Below are 21000 nucleotides of genomic sequence, written 5' to 3'. Positions count from 1 at the left end.
GTGGAAGAATGTAAGACTCTGAAGTAATGAAGTATAAAGTGTTGGTGGCACGTCTCAAATCACCTTCCAACGTATTTCAACATGTAAGACTCCATTTCTTGAATTGATCATATTGTACTTCTCATTGATGCGTCCATTGTATACTACATCATTTAGATTGATATCCACGTATACTAAAATTTTTATTAATTTTATTATAATATTGACAATGATAAGGTCATGCGTTATGCCCGTAATTAATAAAAGTAACAGGACAAAAGTTTTCTTAATTTCCTAGCAAACTATGCTACTGGTTACTAAGCTTGGCAAATAGTATTATTTTATTTAGTTGAAAATTATAAATTGTAAAAATTTGGGCTAAAAGTGTTATAATATGTCTTTTCAAATGAAAGCTAACTTTTAACTCTTTTATTAGTTACGGAGTAAATAGGCTCCTATTTTAAATGATGCTAAAGCCCCACTTGAGGTAATTTACTTCGCTGCGCTCTCTAAGGGTTTAATATTGTGTGTTCCTACAATGAAAAGGTTCCTCAGGCAATTATATTTGCATTAATGGATCAAAGTGCATCAGGGTTGGGGGAGCCCCTAATTCAACTTCTACCTTTACACCTTCGTCTTCTGTACACACACAATATAAATATATATATGCCAAAAAAAAAAAAAACCAAATGAACACTGAACAGTCAAACATAATTTACAATTTAAATATTTATATTCAAAACTATAAGATTTAAGATTAATAGAGAAAGGTATATGAAATTAAAAATAATTGCAAATAAATTCAACAATCACTCATCCACAAAACAAAACAACAAAAAATTACACACAAAAAAATATCATAAAAATACTCTTTCCACAATCACAAAAATGAGCATGCAACATGAATTACCAACAGAATTATTGCTCAAAATATTTTCCAATGTTGGAAGACAATCGCCAAAATTTTTAGGCAACATCAAAATCAGGTACACAAATTTAAATTCAAATCTCAGGTTTGTTACTTTTACATGAACTCCCCACTTTTTCTCTACTAATCACAATCTACCACGTCCAAAATTGTGGCACAAAATATTGAAATCCTATATTTTCTCTTTTTATTAACTTTTTACTATGAAGTAGTGCGCAATTCTAGAGTCATTGTTATATTTCTAAAAGAAAAAAAATAATAATAGCTTCATCAATCCAATATTGCAATTGTGATGATAATCATGTTCATGTGTAATTCTTAGTATATGATTATTGTCATGTTTTGTCACCAGTTGATTTTTTTTAACACATTAGTTTCTTAATATGTGTTTTCGTTTTTCAAAAACAACTGCAAGCGATTCAATCGGCTAACCAAAAGGAAAAAGTTCTTCACCACATCAATCTAATTGAACTGCTCCAAAATCCTTTTTTCCTTCGAAACGATGAAGAAAAACTCATTCATCAATGCTTTAGGGTTGGAAACAAACAAGCACTATTTTGGGTTGGAGCTCAAATATTTTGTACAAGATCAAACTAAAGCGGGAAAAGAAATCCTTCTTCAAGCAAACATAGAAGGAGACAAAAATGCAAACAAGATCAAATATTTAGGGTTGGAGCTCACAAATATTTTGTACAAGATCAAACTAAAGCGGGAAAAAAAATCCTTCTTCAAGAAAACATAGAAGAAGACAAAAATGAAAAGTATGGATTGGCAATTGCGTTGTTATGCGAATCAAATGATGAAGGAATACAACTACTATTATCAATTCTAAACCAACCAGATGGAAAACAATTGCTGCAAAACTATTGACAAATCCTTCGACATACAGTTTTTGGAACAAACACATTTCACATCCCAAAAAACCAAGCATGCAAGAAAAATGGAGTGGGTCATTGGGATCATGAATGCCCTTACCCATATGGAAATGAAGAATTACATGTAACATGCAAAATGTGCTCAATTGACTTGGAAATGTACAAATTAGCCAACCGAGTTTGGTAGAAATTATGTTTCCAAAAAAAATAATACAATAAAATTTCTTCATCCTATTTATAATACTAATCTCTATCTTCAAAGGAATAGATCTTTTTTAATTATTAATATTTATTTAAAAAGACTTGCAAGGACTTAATTACAATCCTCTAAAGTTTTCACCTAGCATGACTCTAACTTGAAATTTATAAAATCCTTTCTATCTAATTTTAAGTTAATTAAATTTTACTAACTTGGGAAGATGGTTGATCAGCTCCGAAGTGACTACAAGGCCAAGTATGGCAACAAAGTAAGGGCTATGGTTAAGAGCTTGCCGAATTGAAATGAATAAATTATAGTTCTATCCTTTCCACATCTAATTCCAAGACCAATACCACCTATCATCATGAATCCTACAATATATTGGTCATACATATATAATGTAGCATAAGTAATAATACATTCAAAAATATTCAAAATAATAACACGATCATAAAATAAAAAATAAAAATCAATCACGCGCAACGCGTGGGTCCGCGACTAGTTTAATTAAAACTAGGAACCAAATACAAATTGATCAAAACACACCCAGCTGCATCTAAATTAAGCAAAAACAAAACATCTACTATGGAATCTAAAAAAATTAAAAAAATTACAGAGAGCAGCCCTTCTAGCAAGGGGCATCAGCACATTTATTTACTTCCCCGTAACAATGCTAGATTTGAAGCATAGGAATCTCCCTTAGGCCAGCCTTACAATCACTAACCAAGGCACCAATACCATTTGGGTGGCCATCATTCTTTTCCAGGAGGTCCACAACTAACTGGACATCCAAATCAGTGATCACAGCAGGGATTTTTAGAGATATGCATAGTTTGATTCCGTCCCCTAAAGCCCACTGCTCCGCTGCAACACTAGTGGTAAGCCCAATAGCTCTATCATAGCCTTTGATCCATTCTCCCTTGTCATTCCGAATCAAACCTCCAACTCCTGCCAAACTAGGATTGCCAAGAGATGACTCATCTAAGTTAAGCTTATACCAATTCAAAGGGGGTTGGTCCATCTCACCTGGATTTTGGTACGTGAACGAGCCTGCTTCCCACTGATACCAATGAATGCAAACTCGATGGCCTTCAAAAGAACATTGGCTTTCAAATTCCTTCGATAGTTTTCATTTCGAAATATTATATTATTCCTATGGAGCCACAATGACCAGATACCGAATGGGAATATAATTTCCCAGTTGATGCCCGAGGAGGGCGACACTTTGGAGCTGAGACAATTTAACCTTAGCCACTCACTAAGGTTAGACCCTAAGTTGCACGGACATGGACACGGACAAGGACACAACATGGACACGGACACGGGAATACGACAATTTTTGAAAAATAAGGACACGACACGGCGGCGACACGGCGGTTAAATAATTAATTAAATTTTATATTTAGGCACATTTTTTAATATTTTTAGACATAAAATACATTCATGTCTAGAATTCAAATTATGTAGAACTACAAATAAGTAAACTAACACCCAAAGTAGTACAATAATACACATAAAATGTTTAGAGTACAAACCATAAAAGGATAACAAGTTCAACATCAAACTAAAAACATAAAAGGATAACAAGTTCAACATCAAACTAAAAACATAAAAAGATCACAAGTTTTAAACTTTCAAGATTATCACAGAACAACAACATCATTGTCATCAACATAGTCATTATTCTCAACAATACTTGTCTCCATCTCCGGCTCATCTAGTGTGAGATAAGCAATCTCAAGCAACCCAGGTCCTCCAAATGGTTCATCCCAATTATCTCCACCAATGTCCCACTTCTTAGATTCTCCAGTAGTGTACTCGGGCCACCTTCTTGAAAGAAGTCGAAGATTAGAATGAACAAACACTAAATCTTCAGCACGTTTAGGAGTAATTCTATTCCTCCTCATAGAATGGATGAAGCCATATGTACTCCAATTCCTCTCAGCACATGATGATGAACAAAGCTATTCAAGAAGCTTTAGAGCTAAAGTTTGAAGCAGTGGTAAAGTAGACCCATAAGTTGACCACCAAAGCATTGGATTGTAGTTCCACCTATCCTCCATGTTATCCTCATCATAAGCCTGTAATGCGTTAAACAAACCAAACTCCACATTAACTTTTTGCCTATCATCAGGATCAGGAAAGATCCTTTGGAGGCACTTGTTTCTCTCCACTGAAATTTCAGCATCCTTATGTGGCGCAACACGGCCTCTGACTTCCTCAATCCATTTAATAGTATAATACCTAGTTAAAAGCAAATAAATAAGTACAACTAATGAGTTTAGTTTATTTGTTTGGAAATGCCTAAAGAATATAAACAAAAAGATTAAAGAGATAGAAAAATTACTTCGGATTCAAGGAATGGGCTAGGCAATGAAGTGGTGTGCAATTTTTAGTCCACCGTTCAATAAGTATATTGTGTACCACATCATAGAATGGAGACTCCTCATAGTCTTCCTTGCCTTCATGCTGGTATATTTCTTTCTTCACATTTTCTATCATGGAATCCCACATTTCATACACCTCATGGAGAATAGGTGCATCCGTGTCAGCCACTCGAAGCATCTCATAAATAGGTTCTGTGAATCTCAGAATGTATGCAACCTTGTCCCACCACAAATCATTCAAAACATAATCCCTCACAGTTTGAGCTTTTCCTACATCATCTTCTCTATATGACATCCATTCCTCACAAACGACCATATTTCGAAGATTTTGTTTTACTTGAAACAGTCTTTTAAGCATGATAATTATTGAAGCAAATCGTGTTTCAGCAACAGCAAGTAACTTCAAAGGGGAATATGAATTAAAAATTGCTAATCTCATAGAATGATTTGTGATGAAAATACGAATGAAAGTTGCCTCATCTGAAACTTGTGCAATCCAGTTACATTCATTATATGCAACCTCATTCTGCAAAGAGTACTTAGGTGCACATATATTCTTCAAAGCCAAATTGAGAGTATGCACAACACAAGGTGACCAAAATATATGAGGATATTCAGTTTCAACAATAGATCCTGCAGCCTTCATAACAAACGCATTATCAGTAATAATTTGGACAACATGTTGAGACCCAACCTCACCAATGACCTTTAGAAACAAGTCAGCAATGAAGTGCTTGTCTTTGTACTCTTTGGTACCATCAATGGATTTGATAAAAATTGGCCCTTTTTGTGATGTAGCCATAAAATTGATAAGTGGTCTTTTTTGTACATCTGTCCACCCATTACTTACAATGCTTAAACCCTTTTCTTTCCAAGTATCTTTAATTGCCCTCAACAACTTCTCAATATGTGTCCTCTCTTTTTGCAACAAAGTTGTTCTTAATTTATTGTAACTCAAAGGAACATAGCCCGCTAAATTATTATTAGCTACAAACTTGATCATCTCAATCCAGTACGGGTTCTTAGCAAAGTGAAAGGGTAAACCAGCAGAATAAAATGTCCTAACAATAAGAGAATCTAATTGCTCTCGACATTGATTGTTAAAAGCCCTCTCCAAAGGAGAATTCCCAACCCCCTTTTTTTTTGGAAAAATGGATGACTTGTAGCTGTACTACTCTCCCTACTATCCAAATTAGGACTAGTAGGAGAATCAGTTGGTAAAGACACTAGCTTAGGCTTCTTCAATCTACGCGAAGATTCCACAAACGCATTTTCTAATTTCTGCATTTCATTCTGATACTCATCTCCAACCTTGGCACATGCTTGTATTCCAAACTTAGGCAGTTTTAACAAGTGTGCCTTCACCCTTGAATAAGACCCCTTCAAAGTTTTTTCACAATAGTTACATTTGAAAGAAACATTCCCACCACCAACACTTGCTTTTTCTAACCTAGTAACATATTTCCATAGAGGAGCAGCAGTCTCAGCTGATGATTTCTCACTTTCATTTTCAGTATTCATTTTAATAAAATCACCTACAGTATTTAACTTCAATAAATAAATAAAACTATAGCAGGACACACAAAAACAAATTTATAAATTATAAGTTATAACTAATATAAAAAAATAAAAATAAAAATAAAAAAGACAGAGGGCACGGCGCACCCACAAGCCAATGAGACCACAACAGCAATTAAAAAAAAAATCAAACAAAACGCGTTGTATATAAGTGCTTAACAGTTAACATTACACCCACCCACACCAAAATTAACATCAGAAAAAAAAAAAAAAATAGAGAGAGAACAGAGAAGAGAATCGGACCTATTGTCCGCGCCGAGAGAGATGGAGATCGGAAGGGACAGAGGGAACACCGTTGACGTCAGAGCTCACCGATCGGCCCAATATAACTCCGGCGAGGGACAAAGGGCAGCGGCAGCAACAGAGGAACGGTGGGTTTCAGTGATAGAGAAGAACTTAAGAGTTTTGAGATATGTGGTTCCAACTTTCTAACTCCGGCGAGGAACAGAGGGCAGCGGCAGCGACAGAGGGAGGATGGGTTTCCGGTTTCAGCAACAGAGAAGAACTTGAGAGTTTTGTGGTTTGAACTTTCAATTTTTAGACTCTAAAAATGTTTTATGGTTTTAGGGTTATCACAGATCAACGGTAATGGGAAGTCCACTTGCCAAATCTGTGCTTTTTTTTTTTTTAACTGCTGGCGTGTCAGACGCGTCAGAACCGCGTCAGCGCCATGCCGAAGCCGTGTTGGAGAAGCGGAAAAAAAAAAAAAAGGACATCGCCGGACACCAGAATCTGGCGTGTCGTCCCCGTTCCGGTGTCCGACACGTGTCGGACACGGACACGACGCCAAAAATGGCGTGTCTGTGCAACCTAGGTTAGACCCATAGAAAAGAGAGCCTGCCATAAGGGGAGGAAAAGACTTCCAAAAAACCTGGGCTTCGTGGCAATCTTTAAGGGCATGAATAATGGTCTCTGGACCTTCACTGCAAACTGGGCACATAAAAAAGTGTTAGGCATGCAAAGCGTGTTTGTTACTATCCACTTACTATCCCTGAATTTGTCCTCTCTCTCTCTCTCTCTCTCTCTCTCTCTCTCTCTCTCTCTCTCTCTCTCTCTCTCTCTCTCCATTAGCAACCTATCGTTTTCCAAATTTTGATAATGATTCTATGACATTAAATATGCATTATTAGTTTTTTTTTTTTTTTAATTTAGTGTTTCTAACTTGATTTGTTTTGTATTTCATTCTTCCTTTGATGCATTGGGTGTGAGAATGAGTGTTTCCCTAGCATTACTCCACTTAATGTGGACAATTTTATTTATTTAATTTAGGCAAAATATTATATTTTAAATTTTTTTAAATAAAAAAGGAGTGGAAATATAAATAATTTAATGATATATATGGGGGATGTGGCTAAATTTAAATGTTAAATAAAATTATATGTGAAAAAAAAATAAAAAAAAAAATACATAACAATAAACACTAACTTATCCAAATAATTCTATGTAATATAATAATAGTACATTCTTATATACTTTTTTTAATTATTTATAATGCAATATGATAATATTTAAAAACCAAAGTCATAAAATAAAAAATAAATAAATAAAAAACAAACTTAAAACACAAAACTAAATCCCATCAACCAAAATAGAGTTCTAAAGAATACAAAACTTTATCAAGCTAAAATAGAGATGCAAGAAAAATAAAAATAAAAAACCACCAAAAAATTGAGGGAGAAAGAGTGGGAAATAACCACTTTTTTTGTGAGAGAAAATTATGTAAAGAATGGAAGAGTGAATGACAAATTTATACTAAGAGGATGATAATAAAAAGAAACAAAATAAAGGAAGATAAAAGGAAAGAGGAAGAGTGATATCAAGGTAGAATGTTTGGGGAGATGAAAAGGTAAAGAGAAGGAGAAAGGTTGGAGAAAGTTTAAATGTTAAAAAAAATAATCTAGTCCCCCAAACATAATCATTAACCCCTTAATAAAAAATAAAATAAATAAATGCCCAAATAACACCAATAAAAATTAGACTAAAATGCAAATGACATCCTCTAAATTTGACTAAAATTCATTTCAATCACCTAATTTTACTTTTGTCCAATTGAATTTAAATCAAGCATTCCATCCAATTTCATTAAATTTTTTCCATTTTAAAAAAAAAAAAAAATCTCCTTTAATTAATAAAAATATTTCATAGATTTTTTATGCGAGACTTTTTTTATTAAAAAAATTAAATTTTTCATTAGTTGATTGAATATTTAATGGCAATTTTTTTAACGAAATTGGCAAAAAAAAACCTAAATTGAATAAATATGAAACTTAGAAAACTCAATTAAATGAAAGTAAAGTTAGAGAACTGAAATGAATTTCAATGAAACTTAAAGTATGAAATTTGCTTTTTAGCCTATAAATTAACTCAAATAATAGGAAGATTAGGCCAAACAACAACAAATGAACAAAATACTCAACAAAAAACCCATTCAAAAACAAAAAATAACAATCTCTAATTTTTTTAATTAAAAATGCTATCAAAAGAGATAACAATGCGGCTTTACTCTCTGGCGGCCTTTCTCTCTCACTTTCAAACTCTCTGGTTGCCTTTCTCCCTCACTTTCTCCATTTTCAAAGTCATTTCAATCCAAAACATAAAAACAACATAACAATCCCTAGTTTTATAAATGTCAACGAGTAGAACCATGGGATTTGGATTTATTTCTTTTAAAATGTTATTATGAACAAAGGTTGATTACAAACTTAATTGTAGCCTAAAGTTACAACTCCACTCAATATGCTTTTGACATATTAGTTAGAAATTGTTTTGAGGCATTGTAGAAGGAATAAGAAATAGGATGTTTTTGACATATTAGTTACAAATGTTTTGAGTCATTGTAGTAGCAATAAGAAATAGGTATCGAAGGGCAGGGCAGCCATAATGACTGACGAGACTCGTAAGAGAATACCGCAGGTTCTTCTGAATGGATTAGCGAGTTTTGACCATATAAATTAGTACAACAAAAGTAGTGAGGACTGAGGACCATCAACGCTTGATTAAAGTAGAACCTAATTTTTCAGTTGGCAATTGACAATTCCTATTAAGAACGTAATGCTATCGGTAACCCACACAGGGCAGATAGAAGAGCCTTCATCCATTTTGGGACGTTATACAAATGCTATTGTAATTAAATTAATAAGTTTCATTTGGAAGCTGCCACCAGAAGTGAGTAGTCAAATGCACATCATAAATCTACACATCAAGTTCCACCAAAGTACATATGAAACAACACATTTTTATCATATAAAACATAGTCTATGACGGAAAGAGAAAACAAGCACAAGTCCAATGCCACTTCTGTGACTGGCGAACTTTTAACACTCTTTTTTGATTAAGTGACTGGCAACTTCAACGCTCTCCAAGGAGGTTGGAACAAAGCAGATCTGTGAAGTGTTCCTCAATCCTCACTCCTCTGCAGCACTGGCAGCACTTAAATCCACGCTGAGATCAAGAACCTGCTCAAAAACATCAGGTCAAACATTGCAAGGGTAGCACATGCAGTTCCAGCGATTTAGATAAACAAGCACTTTTTATCTGTAATCATTTTTTGAAATTATAACTTTTAATGGCCACAGGAATGATTTTTACAACCTACCATTTTCTAGAATCCTTTATCTGTGTGTGTGTGTGTGTGTGTGTGTGTGTAGAGGTAAGATATGTATCATATAATCATATTGGACAGTAGTGCAAACTACGTAATTGCCTGATCTTCCAATCACCAAGGTAGCCTTTCATGATTATTCCTTGAAGCAAGTAAATCTAAGCTAGATCATGTATCATTTCTGGTAGTTCAATATTAAACTTTATATTAAAACTTTAATTAAAATTTGTCATTGTATTGGTCCTTTGTTGATGTAAAGGGGCTCCCATTATGGTAAACACGTGTGTAGCATCATGAATTATCAAAATAAAAGATAATTACTAAGCATGTTATTGAAATAATTTGGACATGGCAGGATGACTTATAAACGGAGAGGATCCAGTTGCCTAGCAAGATAAAAAAAAATTCACTACCTTCCCAGTTATCATGGTATACATGTTGAGTACGTCCAAGACAGTTGACTCAAAGTGTGTTGTTGCATCATAACTCTGCAAACATGATGATCAGACTTGTTCAGCTTGCATCAGTTAGTAAAAGCTACAGTGTAAAATTATGGATATCAACTTACAGTTGATATAAAGCAATTGTCCAAGGTCGGTTCATTGACTGGTTCGTATCTGTCATAAATATCAAAGAATATCTCATCAACAGGCCCTAGAAGGTCAATTCCTGCCTTAAGTTCAGTCCCAGGATGATCAGTCTCCGCCTCCGTTGAAACAAATGCAATAAATTTTCCCTTTGGAGCAACGTTGTGAGAATAAGAGCAACAGAAAAGATACCTGCTCAACAATAGAAGGATAACAAAATCAAGCTCCCAAGAAAACATAAGAGAAGAAAAGGAGCACCACAATAAATAACTAATGACAAGTCATTGCTCTAATGGCATCTGGAAGTCTCCAACATTGACTTGTTTCAATACCTTTCTTCTTTTCCTTTTTGGTGGTTTAATAAATAGTAAAGTGGTAATAGTGCGGTAGTAGGATGAAGTGGGCGCAGTACAAATGCTCCTAAAGGGACTCCTTACCAGTAATATAGAGAAAAACTAATAAACATCAAAGCACCTAAAACTAATACTTTTTGCATGTGTGATCACACAACAAAGCATAACAATTAAGAGGAACTAGTAAGTTTTCCATGCGATGCACGAATAATTTGGTGAAATTTTATGTAAGACAGGTTTGAATAATGTTGTACATATATTATAAAGAAAAAGTAAACTAAATTAGAGTAAAAAAACATATACAGGATACTTTTTGCATGTATAATCACACAACAAAGCCATAACAATTAAGAGGAACTAGTAAGTTGCCCGTGCGATGCACGGATAATTTTGTAATATTTTATATAAAACGGTTTTAGATAATGTTATATATATATATATATATATATATATATATATTATAAAGAAAAAGTAAACTAAATTAGAGTAAAGAAACGTATACATTTTGGGATATTAAAAATTATTTTAGTAGCTTCACTGCACATTTATAGCCTTCTCAAGGTAAGTTTTTTTTTTCTTAAATCATGAAACCAAAAATAAATGCAAAAGTGTAATGAGACTATGAAAATCAACTAATTTTTGTTGCGTTCACATATATACCATGAAATGAAAGTATGCCCAACTCTCTTACCGTCTTCTACTCATCAATACTGTGACAATAAGACACGATATGGGCAAGTGTGTTCATATGTCTTATAGATGATTTAAAATTAAACCATGGTAGAATGTGGCTTTACATTACACAACAAATATTCTCCCTACTTATATACCCAAAACAAAAACTATCCAATCAAATTACCAAAACCTAAATCATATTTAAGCCCCTAATTTTAAAAAGAAAAAAGAAAAGAAAAAATACTCATAGGGGATTCGGTGTCTTGATGATGGTAGGAGGCCAGGAGGTGGTGATCCCTCAGATTCCTCGTCCTCTCTCTTTCAAATGTTTTTTCAGTCTCAGGTTTTTTATTTTAGTAATATATAGTGAAATAATGCATTTTATTTAACAATCCACAACATTTTTGTGCCTCTCTATCTCTCTTCAAGGCCTTATGTGATTAGTTATTACTATTAGTCCTTTTTCTTTTCTTTTTTTGTTTTTTTTTAAATACTAAAACGGTAGGTATGCTAAAAGACATGAAAAATAGAAAAATGTGTTGTGTAAGCTTAGGCATTTAATAAGATAATAATAAGATAACAGTAAAATAAGTTAATGTGAACTTTTGGGCAACATTAAAAAAAAAAAAAAAAACCCTTAATGAAAAAGGAAAAAAAAAAAATGCTAAATGCAAAATTAGAGCGCCACTTAGCAAAACCTCATACTTTCCCGCATGAGGTCTTTGCTTTTATATATATATTGATGGTCAGACACTTCATCGTTATGAAATTATACAATATTAATTTCACAAAGCACTAACATAGACAAGTAAGGATGGCAATTTATGCCCAACCCGCAGATACCCAGCCCGGCCTAACCCTAATGGGTCGGGTTTTACCCGACCCGATAAAAAATAGGGTCAGGTTTGAGTTAAAAAAAAAAAAAAAAAAACCCAAAGCACCCGGACCCGACCCGACCCAGTTAGAATAAATATAAAATTACAAAAAAACCTATATATATATATATATATATATATCACAACCCTAACCTAAAACTCATTTCTCTCTCAACTTAGCCGCCTCCCTCACCTCATCTCACTGACTCTCACTCTCACTCAAACACTCACATCTCATCCTCACTCTCACTCTCATTCACTCACCGACCCACCCTCACCCTCGTGGAGGAGCACGGATCTCATGGTGGTTGCCATTTTTGTCACAAAGGAGCACAGGATTGTTAGATCGGAGAGAGATGCGATGATCGGAGGAGCTCTTGGTCATGTTGAGGTCAGGCAAAGCCCAGAGGTGATTTTGATGGCTAAAACCACCGCCGATGGAGCTTTAGTGGTCTAAGTTCTTCATTTTTTTTTTTTTTTTTTTTTGGTTCATTTCCTCTCTTAGTAGTTCTGTTTTTGGGTATTTGTTTGAGGATTCAATATGTAAAAATCCGAGTGAATGTTGTGTTAATGTAAAAATCTGTCCATAAATGATAAATGGAGTTTTGTTTCTTCTATTTTTTGTGTTTAGTTATTATTTATTTTCTGTCTAAGAATCTCATTTCAGCAAGACTGATAACAATGTTGATTGATTTGTGTTTGTGTTTGGTTTTTTTTTTTAAATAAGATTGGGTTGGATTGGGCCACAGATTAGGCCAAGAAGTGGCTGGACGGGGCCCGCGGAGACCCGATGGGCCGGGTTTGGGGCTAAAAAAAAGACCGGTTTATTAAACGGGCTGGGACCGGGTAACAGGGGAGGACCCCGCGGGTCAGGTCCGGGTATCAAAAACCCGGCCCGAACCTGACCCGTTGCCATTCCTATAGACAAGCTAGTCACAGAATTTTTCCTGCTGATGGCTAAAACATCCTTGGATAGACAAAGTGGGACAGAACCAGGGATTTAACTGACCACTTAGTGAATAACACCAACAGTGCTCTAACGAGAAAAACCAATTGGGAAAGTGGAAAGTGTTTCACCATAGTCATCAAAAATGATAACAATGCAGAAAAATCAAGTCCTAGAAGATTTGAAAAATCATCAAGCGTACTTCCTTTTTGTTTATTGGTAAGTTACACACACCGGATGAGTCTTCAACCTACAACCTCGCCCTCAACCTAGCACTTATTAAGGAAAGGAGGTGCCAGCAGCCAACTGCAAGAGCTCCTTGGCAAATCATCAAACACACTTTCTATCCTTGTTCACTATTCCCATTTAAGTAATGAATAGAAGATGGAGAGGGATTTCCTGTGGATGCTCACTGTATAGGATGGCTTGGGTCCAGCAAGCTCCAATGAGTTATCATGGTTGAAAGAGATGTATGTGTGTTTGTGTATGTGCGTGTTCATCGTGCATGTATATATGTAATTATGTATGCAAATATATTAATAAGGTAGGTTTGATCCCATCCTAAACAAATGGGTTGAGTTTAATATGAGTGTTGACTACATGGAAAAAAAACAAGTAAATGGTAATTATATACCCGGCTCATTGATGACCCAATCCAAACCTGCAATTTCCCACCACTAGCAATGAATCAAAATATCATCTGGTAGATTGGAATGTGGTAAGCACTAAGTTCCTGTACTAAAAGCGGTGGGTTGCGTGTTTGAAAGAAAACTACTCCTAATCAAAATTATTTTCACTCTCCTAGCTTTTGATTCCCCAAATCCCAGTAAAAATGTGGACTTCGTCTCTGTTTGGCATCAACTTCTACGCTCAACTTTTAGCTTTTATGTACAACAATTTGGAAACTCACTTTTTCCCACTTTTTATCACTTTATTCAAGTTAAAAGTATATTTTAGCTCACTTTCAGCAAAAAGCTAGATAAGCTATTCCCAAATGGACACTTTATCTCACCCAGATTAGCGATGGATACCCAGTTTTATTTATCAAATTTGTGCTACATATGCATTCCTATATAGGAAAAACCCAGCAGATATGAAAGGATTAAAACAGAAACGCAGTATCAGAACTCACATGTCTGACTTGCGACCCAACTGTTTCTGTGGCAGGATAACTTGCACTGAATGAGAATCATTGGTGTTTGGGATTGGGTGGCTCATTATGGCAATTGCCCTTGCAACCCTACCAACCTTCCTAACCTGTTGAAATGCAAAGAGATTTCTGTTAAGGCATGGAAAATTCATTGTCTTCTGTATTCATAAGTAATTAGGTTCCTCAGAGAAGTTCAAAAAAGGAAAGAAAATGCGCGCACACGCGGGGGGGGGGGGGGGGGGGGGGGAGTATTAAGATTATTACCTTGTTGGGCAAGTATGAAGGATCACAGACAACTTTTTTGCACCTAGCAGTTTCCCCTTCTGATGTGACACCAAGAACTTGACCTTCCTCATTGAACTCCACCTGGCATTCAAAGTCCAATCAAATTCAGCATCTAACCCACAATCTTATATACACCAGAATATGGCAAGTGCAACTACAAAGTGTCAATCCAAGATATGAAGCACATATACCTTACACTCAGGTTTGTTCAACATATATGTCCCACCATAAACAGCACTAAGTCGTGCAAATGCCTGAGGAACAAATCAAATTGACATCAATTGACTAACCCAAACCAAAACCACAAATTTATTATTACAAAAAAGTGTTAACAAGTATAAGGGATTTTTTTTTTTTTTTTTTGGGAGGGGGGTTGAGTGTTAGAATGAGACCTGGGGGAGCTCTCCCAATCCATACAAAGGATAAATGTATGGTGATCCTCCTTGAAAACGTGCAAGAGACTCCACATAAAGCTATGACATGGTTAAAAGAAACCAAAAAATAATGAGCGTAATACAAAGCTGTTGAGACTTTCTATGACTAGAATCCAAGTTTAAAAATAAATTTAAAAATAAAATAAATAGAAAGGAGTAACCATAAACCCCAGGCAATTTTCACCTTCATTCTCTTTATGGTATCAAGTGCAGGTTCATCAAGGTAGCGATCATCTCTATGAAGTGCTAATGCATGACCGATAACGTCCACAGTGTTGTCATCCAGACCATATTTTCTGTGAAAATTTCAACAGTATAATAAATAAATGAGCTATTGGTGCTCACTAGGTTCAGTAGATGAGTACCATCAACAATGCCATCATTTGAGATCACCTTTCCTTTCTTTGAAGAGATTAAATCAATAAAAGAAAGCATGTAAACTGTGGGAAACAAGAAATTAAATTTAGGCTAAAGCACACTTTCAATCCCTAATGTTGTCATCCAGACCATATTTTCTGTGAAAATGTCAACAGTATAATAAGCAAATGAGCTATCGGTACTCACTAGGTTTACTAGATGAGTACAATTAACAATGCCATCATTTGAGATCACCTTTCCTTTCTTTGAAGAAATTAAATAAATAAAAGAAAGCATGTCAACTGCAGGAAACAAGAAATTAAATTTAGGCCAAAGCACACTTTCAATCCCTAACATATCACACATAATTCAATTCTATTACTAAATTTTAAAAAGATACAAGTTCATCCAAACTGATGACCATGCCATCGCAATAATTAATGGTGTGGCTCATTTCAATGTTTGCCTCGACATCCATATTTGTAATGACAATATTAGTTTTATTGATGGAATGACTAGATGCTCAAAATTAAAAATTATAAGTACAAAATTGAAACTTCTTTAGGGACCATCTTGAACTCAACTGTATATTTCAAGGACCCAAAGCATAGTTTAGCCTTATAACTTCACATTACACATTTAATTGGTTAAATTAAATAATTCTACAAGTTTCAGCTTCAAACTTATGTGTTTAAAAATATAGTTGAGCTATAATTCTTTTGGGCATAAAATTTACATTTTACAAACAACTACAAACCCCAACACCAACGACTTAATGTTTACGAAAACATATGGAAACTGCCTAAACTGTACATTCAAATATCAAAAGACATTATGCAAGACACAGAAACCTGTACAGCAAAGGCAAGAGCAAGAGCTTACGCTATCAGTTCTCTAGTTGTCACTCTAGTCAAGTCCATCCCGTCATGTGTTTTGGGATCAGTCTCATTATAATCATGAACATAAATAAAGAACTTATGAGCACGGCGCTTTTCAAATATACCCATCAATGGGGATTTGAGTGTCTCCATATCAGTTGCTGGAACCTTGTGAACCTATAACCACGGATTTACTCACCAAATCAAGTTAAGATCAAAAAATATATATAAAAGCTAAGTAAAATGCATCTTCCAACATCTTAAGAAAATTATTATACCTTTCCTTTATTGTAGACGAAGCTGCCATCAACAGCTTTGAAGTACAAATACTTGGTAACATCTGTATGAATGAGGACACGAACAAGAGTGCCATTTGCCATCATAAACTAGCCAATCAAAAATCATTCAATACATTAGAAAACCTGTATGGCCACAGGTGGTGAACAAAATAGTTATAAGCAAAGATGACAAAAGAAAGTGAACACACTGTTACACACACCTTTGGTATCATGTCAACATTATAATCCCTACTTGAGCCCAAATGTGCCGGAGGCTTGTCGTTTCCTCTGAACCTCTTCCAGAGCTGTAAATTAAAAAATAATAATATGATAAAGCAGTCAATAAATAATACTAAAAAATAAAGAAGCAATTAAAAATTGCAGACTTCAAATGTAACTTCAACAAATTTCAAATGGCACAGCAAAAATGAGACCTGAATAAGATTAAGCGATGTTGACTCTCCTCCATAATAATCATTCCTATCCATGTGCAGAACCTGATTCAGAAGATATGAATATCAATTACTTCGGTGCATATGACAAAACAATATTTGTCCACTGCTTCAAACCAACAGTATAAAATATAATTTCTACAACCAAAACTCGAAGGGAAAACATGAACTACTGCATAAAATAAAAGGTAGTCCAGAGAGGTTGATAGAAGCTATGAAAAATAACATATATATATATATATATAAGGTAGAAAAAAAAAACCATAATTTAAACTAAAGTCTTAAATATTATCTGTGCATTTTATAGAACATGTTTTGCATGACCAGAAAACATTAAAAGGGGGGAAAAAACATTGCACACTTTTTTTTTTTTTTGACAAGGACTAAAATTTATTGAAAAATGATGTGAGAAAATACAGAAGAAAGAAGCACACAGGCCGTCTGCTAGAAGCAACATCGAAACAATTAAGTAACAAAGCAACTACAAAAATCAAGCATATCAGATAAAGAAAAGAAAGAAAAGACACCCGAAGCATTGCCCAATCATGCAAAGTCAGAAAAAATAAAAGTAAAAGCTAAAAGCTTCAACTCATGAATCGATCTTTCAATTCCTTCAAAAGTACGTGCATTCCTTTCCCTCCAAATGAGCCACATAAGACAATGAGGGATCATTCTCCAAAGTAACTTAATTTTGAGTTATTTGAACTTGCCCGACCAACTTGCTATAAGCTCCAAAACACTACGCAGCATAACCCAATGAACCCCAAACAATGTACACACCATATTCCACAACTCTTGAGATACTAGGTAGTGTAGGAGTAAGTGGTCAATGGTCTCCCCATTCCACTTGTTGTCTTGCACATGCAACACCAATCCATCACCACCACTTTTCACCTCCTTAAATTATCAACTATTGAGATTTTCCCCAAAGCCGCTGTCCAAATAAAGAAACTAACCTATGGAGACACTTTTGGTTTCCAAAAAGGTTTCCATGGAAAAAGAACAGAGTTTGTGGGTCATTAGGCCCTATAATAAGAACGAACATTGGAAACACCCCCCAGGAGAGAGTTTCCAACACATTTTATCTGCCCCACTACTTTTCCAAGATCCTGAATATATGAGGTCCATAAAGGAGGTAACCGATTCTAACTCCCAATCTTGAACCGGTCAAGTGAACCTGATATTCCAATGGTAATTTGCCTCTAAGGATGATAACAACTCAGCCACTGAAGCGTCCTTGTTACTAGCAATATTGTATAATTCTGGGAAGCTACTTTCCAGAGGAAACTCCTCACACCAAGGATCATGCCAAAATTTAATACAAGAACCATCCCCCCCCTTAAAGATAATAAAAAATAAAAGTCTTCCCACCCCTTTCTGATATATTTCCATAGACCAACCCTATAAAGCCCTTAGAGCACCAACCCCCCCCCCACAACATGCAACCATATTTAGCTTCTATTATCCTTCTCCACAAGGCATTCCTTTCCATAACATATCTCCACAACCATTTCCCCAACAAAGACTTATTAAATAAAACCATATTATGCCACCCGAACCCTCATATTGAACCGGTACACAAACAGTCTTCCAGTTAACCAAATGATACTCTTTTGCAAGGGTCCAACAATATACAACTTTATAAGTTTGCAAAGCAGTCCAATAAAATTGATAGCCAAGAAGAAGGGATAAGCGATATTCAGGCTGAAGATTGCCACCCTTCTCCTCTACTCATCTATGGCGAAAAGGAACTGTGGAACTGACAAACACACCTCACAAACAACCTCTAGACTTCCTAGGTAGTTCAACTTTTTTTTCTTCTTCTTTTCAAATAAGTATTAAGTAACACTTTGATAGCCCACTTTGATGCAAGTTATTGAGTTGATAACCTCAGCACAATTGTATTCCAGCTGTCACATGAGGTTTGTTAATAGGAAAAGCTATTACTACAAAGAATAATAACAATAAGGGAGCAGTCACTGTCCCCAAGTTTTATTTATTATGTCTGCTTAATTTTGTTTGTTTTATCGAAATGGGTATCTTGCTTTTAATAGTAAATCAGGTTAACAAATTGTTTTGTCGTGCTGTATTGGTGCTTAAGCTGGTTACAAGCATGAGTTTCAATCCCCTGTTACCAAATATGGATGATTTGGGTTCAAATCCCACGACCAACAAAAACTAATCGGTGTCTTTGCCTAACAAAAAAGAGCAACCATTTTTAGGTTTATATCTAAGCCAAAACAACACTTTTATTTCAATCGTGTTGGAAAGTAGGAAAAGATCAGACTCAGAAATAAAACTAAAAGTCTAAATCATAGAAAGTAGATCCAATTTCGATGATCAAAATCAGAAATCTGAGTAACCCAATTGCGATCTTAATTTAGGAAACCAAGCAACAATCGGAGATTGACACAACAATAAGAAATGAAGAATTGTGCGAGAGAGAAAACCTTGAGGCCATCAACGGAGAGAAGACCGCTTAGGATGCATTCCTTGAGACCAGTACCCAACACTACCACATCATACTCTTCATCCATGGCGACGAGATTTTAACAGGTCAATGATGCATACCTTTTCTCTCTCTCTCTTACTCACTCTTTCTCACCGCCTCTCTCTTCTCTCTCAGCTCTTGCTCTCCGCCTCTCTCAGTCTCTCTCTCGACTGGTTCTGGTTCTGGTTCTGGTTCTAGTTCTACTCTTAAATCCTTCTGTTGGTGGCTCATGCTCAGTGATCGATCTGTGCTCTCCAGGTAGGTATAGTTTTATTCTCTTTCTTATATGACTTTTCCTCTGCAGATGCCGTGGTTTTGGGGGTGGAGTCTTAGTCTTTATCTAATAAGACTTTTGGGTGGACTCCAGTCTCCGGCCGTGGCCATGCGCTTGGAGTAAATCTTGCGTATTTTACCACCGCATAGGGTGGTCATTCTACGAGCACAAGTGACTGTGAAGTGTGGGTTCAAGACACCAAATAATTTTTGGTAAAGTCGAGTTCAACCATTAGAAACTCTAATGTACTAACTGGAACTGACAGTGGGATTTTTTTTCAAAATAACCTCTATTTTCAAACAATTTTGTTAGTTAGCATTATTTTTAAACTTTTTAACAAATTTACATCTCGAGTCTAAAACACTTAAGTTCATTGTAACAAATCAAGTATCATAAAGTCGATTTCTATTAAAATTTACATGAAACTTGACTATTTAACACTCAATTTCCACAAAACATACCCAAGAAACCCCAGTCTCCTTCTTCCTCTTCTCCCTCTAAAAAAAATCCACGACATCTAAAAAAAAAAAAAATTTAATGACAACCACAGTCGACAAAACACCTCAATTAGTTCACTCTCCTCTCCCTCTGAAAAGAAATCCATGACATCTAAAAAAAAAATCCACGACAACCACAGTCGGTGAAACACTGAAAACAAGGGATCAAAACACTGAACCAGCGTTCCAGCGATGAACCCACGAACTAGCGTTCCAGGCGGCGAACCCAAGCAACAAAACCCACGAACTCAAGCGACGAACCCACGAACCCAGACAGCGAAACCCACAAACCCAGCTCGGATTGAACCCACGAACGTGGTTCCTTAAGCAAAGGTCGGTTTTCCCCTATTTTTCTCTTTTTTATGCAGACCAGGAATTCGAGTATCTAATACTCGAGTTCCACTGGAAATTGATTCCAAAAGCCTCGAGTTTGACTAGAAATCGACTACTTTGTACTCGATTTGCTACAATAAATTCGACAGGATGCTAACTAACCAAATTGTTTGAAAATGGATGCTATTTTGAAAAAAAAATCCCTGACGGTGGTTTTTTTTTTTTTTTTTTTTTTTTGTTATAGGTAAAATAGGATCGGTTTTGGTTTTTTTTTAGTGGAGTCTTGTCAAACAAGTCAATAAGACTTATGTGGTTATGGGTGGAGTCGTACTTCTGGTTGGGTCTAGGATTTTTCTTTTTCTTTTTTAATCTTGCGTTTTTATATTTATGCCGGCTGAGAACTTGAGATTGCTATATACTTATTACTAGTCACTAATTTTTGCTACGCACGAGAACTTATTTATTTGTGAGGTAAATTAAAATAATTTTATAAAATCTTAAATTAATTAAGAAACTACACAACTGTATGATTTGTTCTTGTATAACTTTAATATGTGTTACAATTTGATAAATAACTCAAAAAAAAAA

The 21000-nt window shown here is 35.2% G+C and overlaps 3 protein-coding genes across 3 annotated transcripts; all 3 read right to left on the bottom strand.

Annotated features, from left to right (window-relative positions):
* Positions 1-2654: 2654 nt before the first annotated feature.
* Positions 2655-3002, bottom strand: LOC115965243. The gene has a single exon (XM_031084416.1). The coding sequence runs from the start codon at positions 3000-3002 to the stop codon at positions 2655-2657; it is 348 nt and encodes a 115-aa protein (XP_030940276.1).
* A 943-nt stretch (positions 3003-3945) lies between these two features.
* Positions 3946-5889, bottom strand: LOC115965242. The gene is made up of 3 exons (XM_031084415.1): positions 5529-5889; positions 4329-5445; positions 3946-4225 (listed from the first exon to the last, which is right to left on the bottom strand). The coding sequence occupies exons 1-3, from the start codon at positions 5887-5889 to the stop codon at positions 3946-3948; spliced, it is 1758 nt and encodes a 585-aa protein (XP_030940275.1).
* A 3138-nt stretch (positions 5890-9027) lies between these two features.
* On the bottom strand, positions 9028-19787 carry LOC115964110 (guanosine nucleotide diphosphate dissociation inhibitor 2-like). Its single transcript, XM_031083435.1, has 13 exons — positions 19268-19787; positions 16800-16862; positions 16587-16670; positions 16366-16473; positions 16092-16264; positions 15037-15148; positions 14811-14891; positions 14610-14672; positions 14398-14499; positions 14116-14240; positions 10116-10326; positions 9961-10035; positions 9028-9401 (listed from the first exon to the last, which is right to left on the bottom strand). The coding sequence occupies exons 1-13, from the start codon at positions 19352-19354 to the stop codon at positions 9351-9353; spliced, it is 1335 nt and encodes a 444-aa protein (XP_030939295.1). The 5' UTR covers positions 19355-19787; the 3' UTR covers positions 9028-9350.
* Positions 19788-21000: the final 1213 nt, after the last annotated feature.

The sequence above is a fragment of the Quercus lobata genome, chromosome 10 (assembly GCF_001633185.2).
Source record: "Quercus lobata isolate SW786 chromosome 10, ValleyOak3.0 Primary Assembly, whole genome shotgun sequence".
In the NCBI taxonomy this organism is placed as follows: Eukaryota; Viridiplantae; Streptophyta; class Magnoliopsida; order Fagales; family Fagaceae; genus Quercus; species Quercus lobata.
The sequence above is the reverse complement of the archived record's forward strand: the minus strand, read 5'-3'. Positions and strand labels throughout refer to the sequence as shown.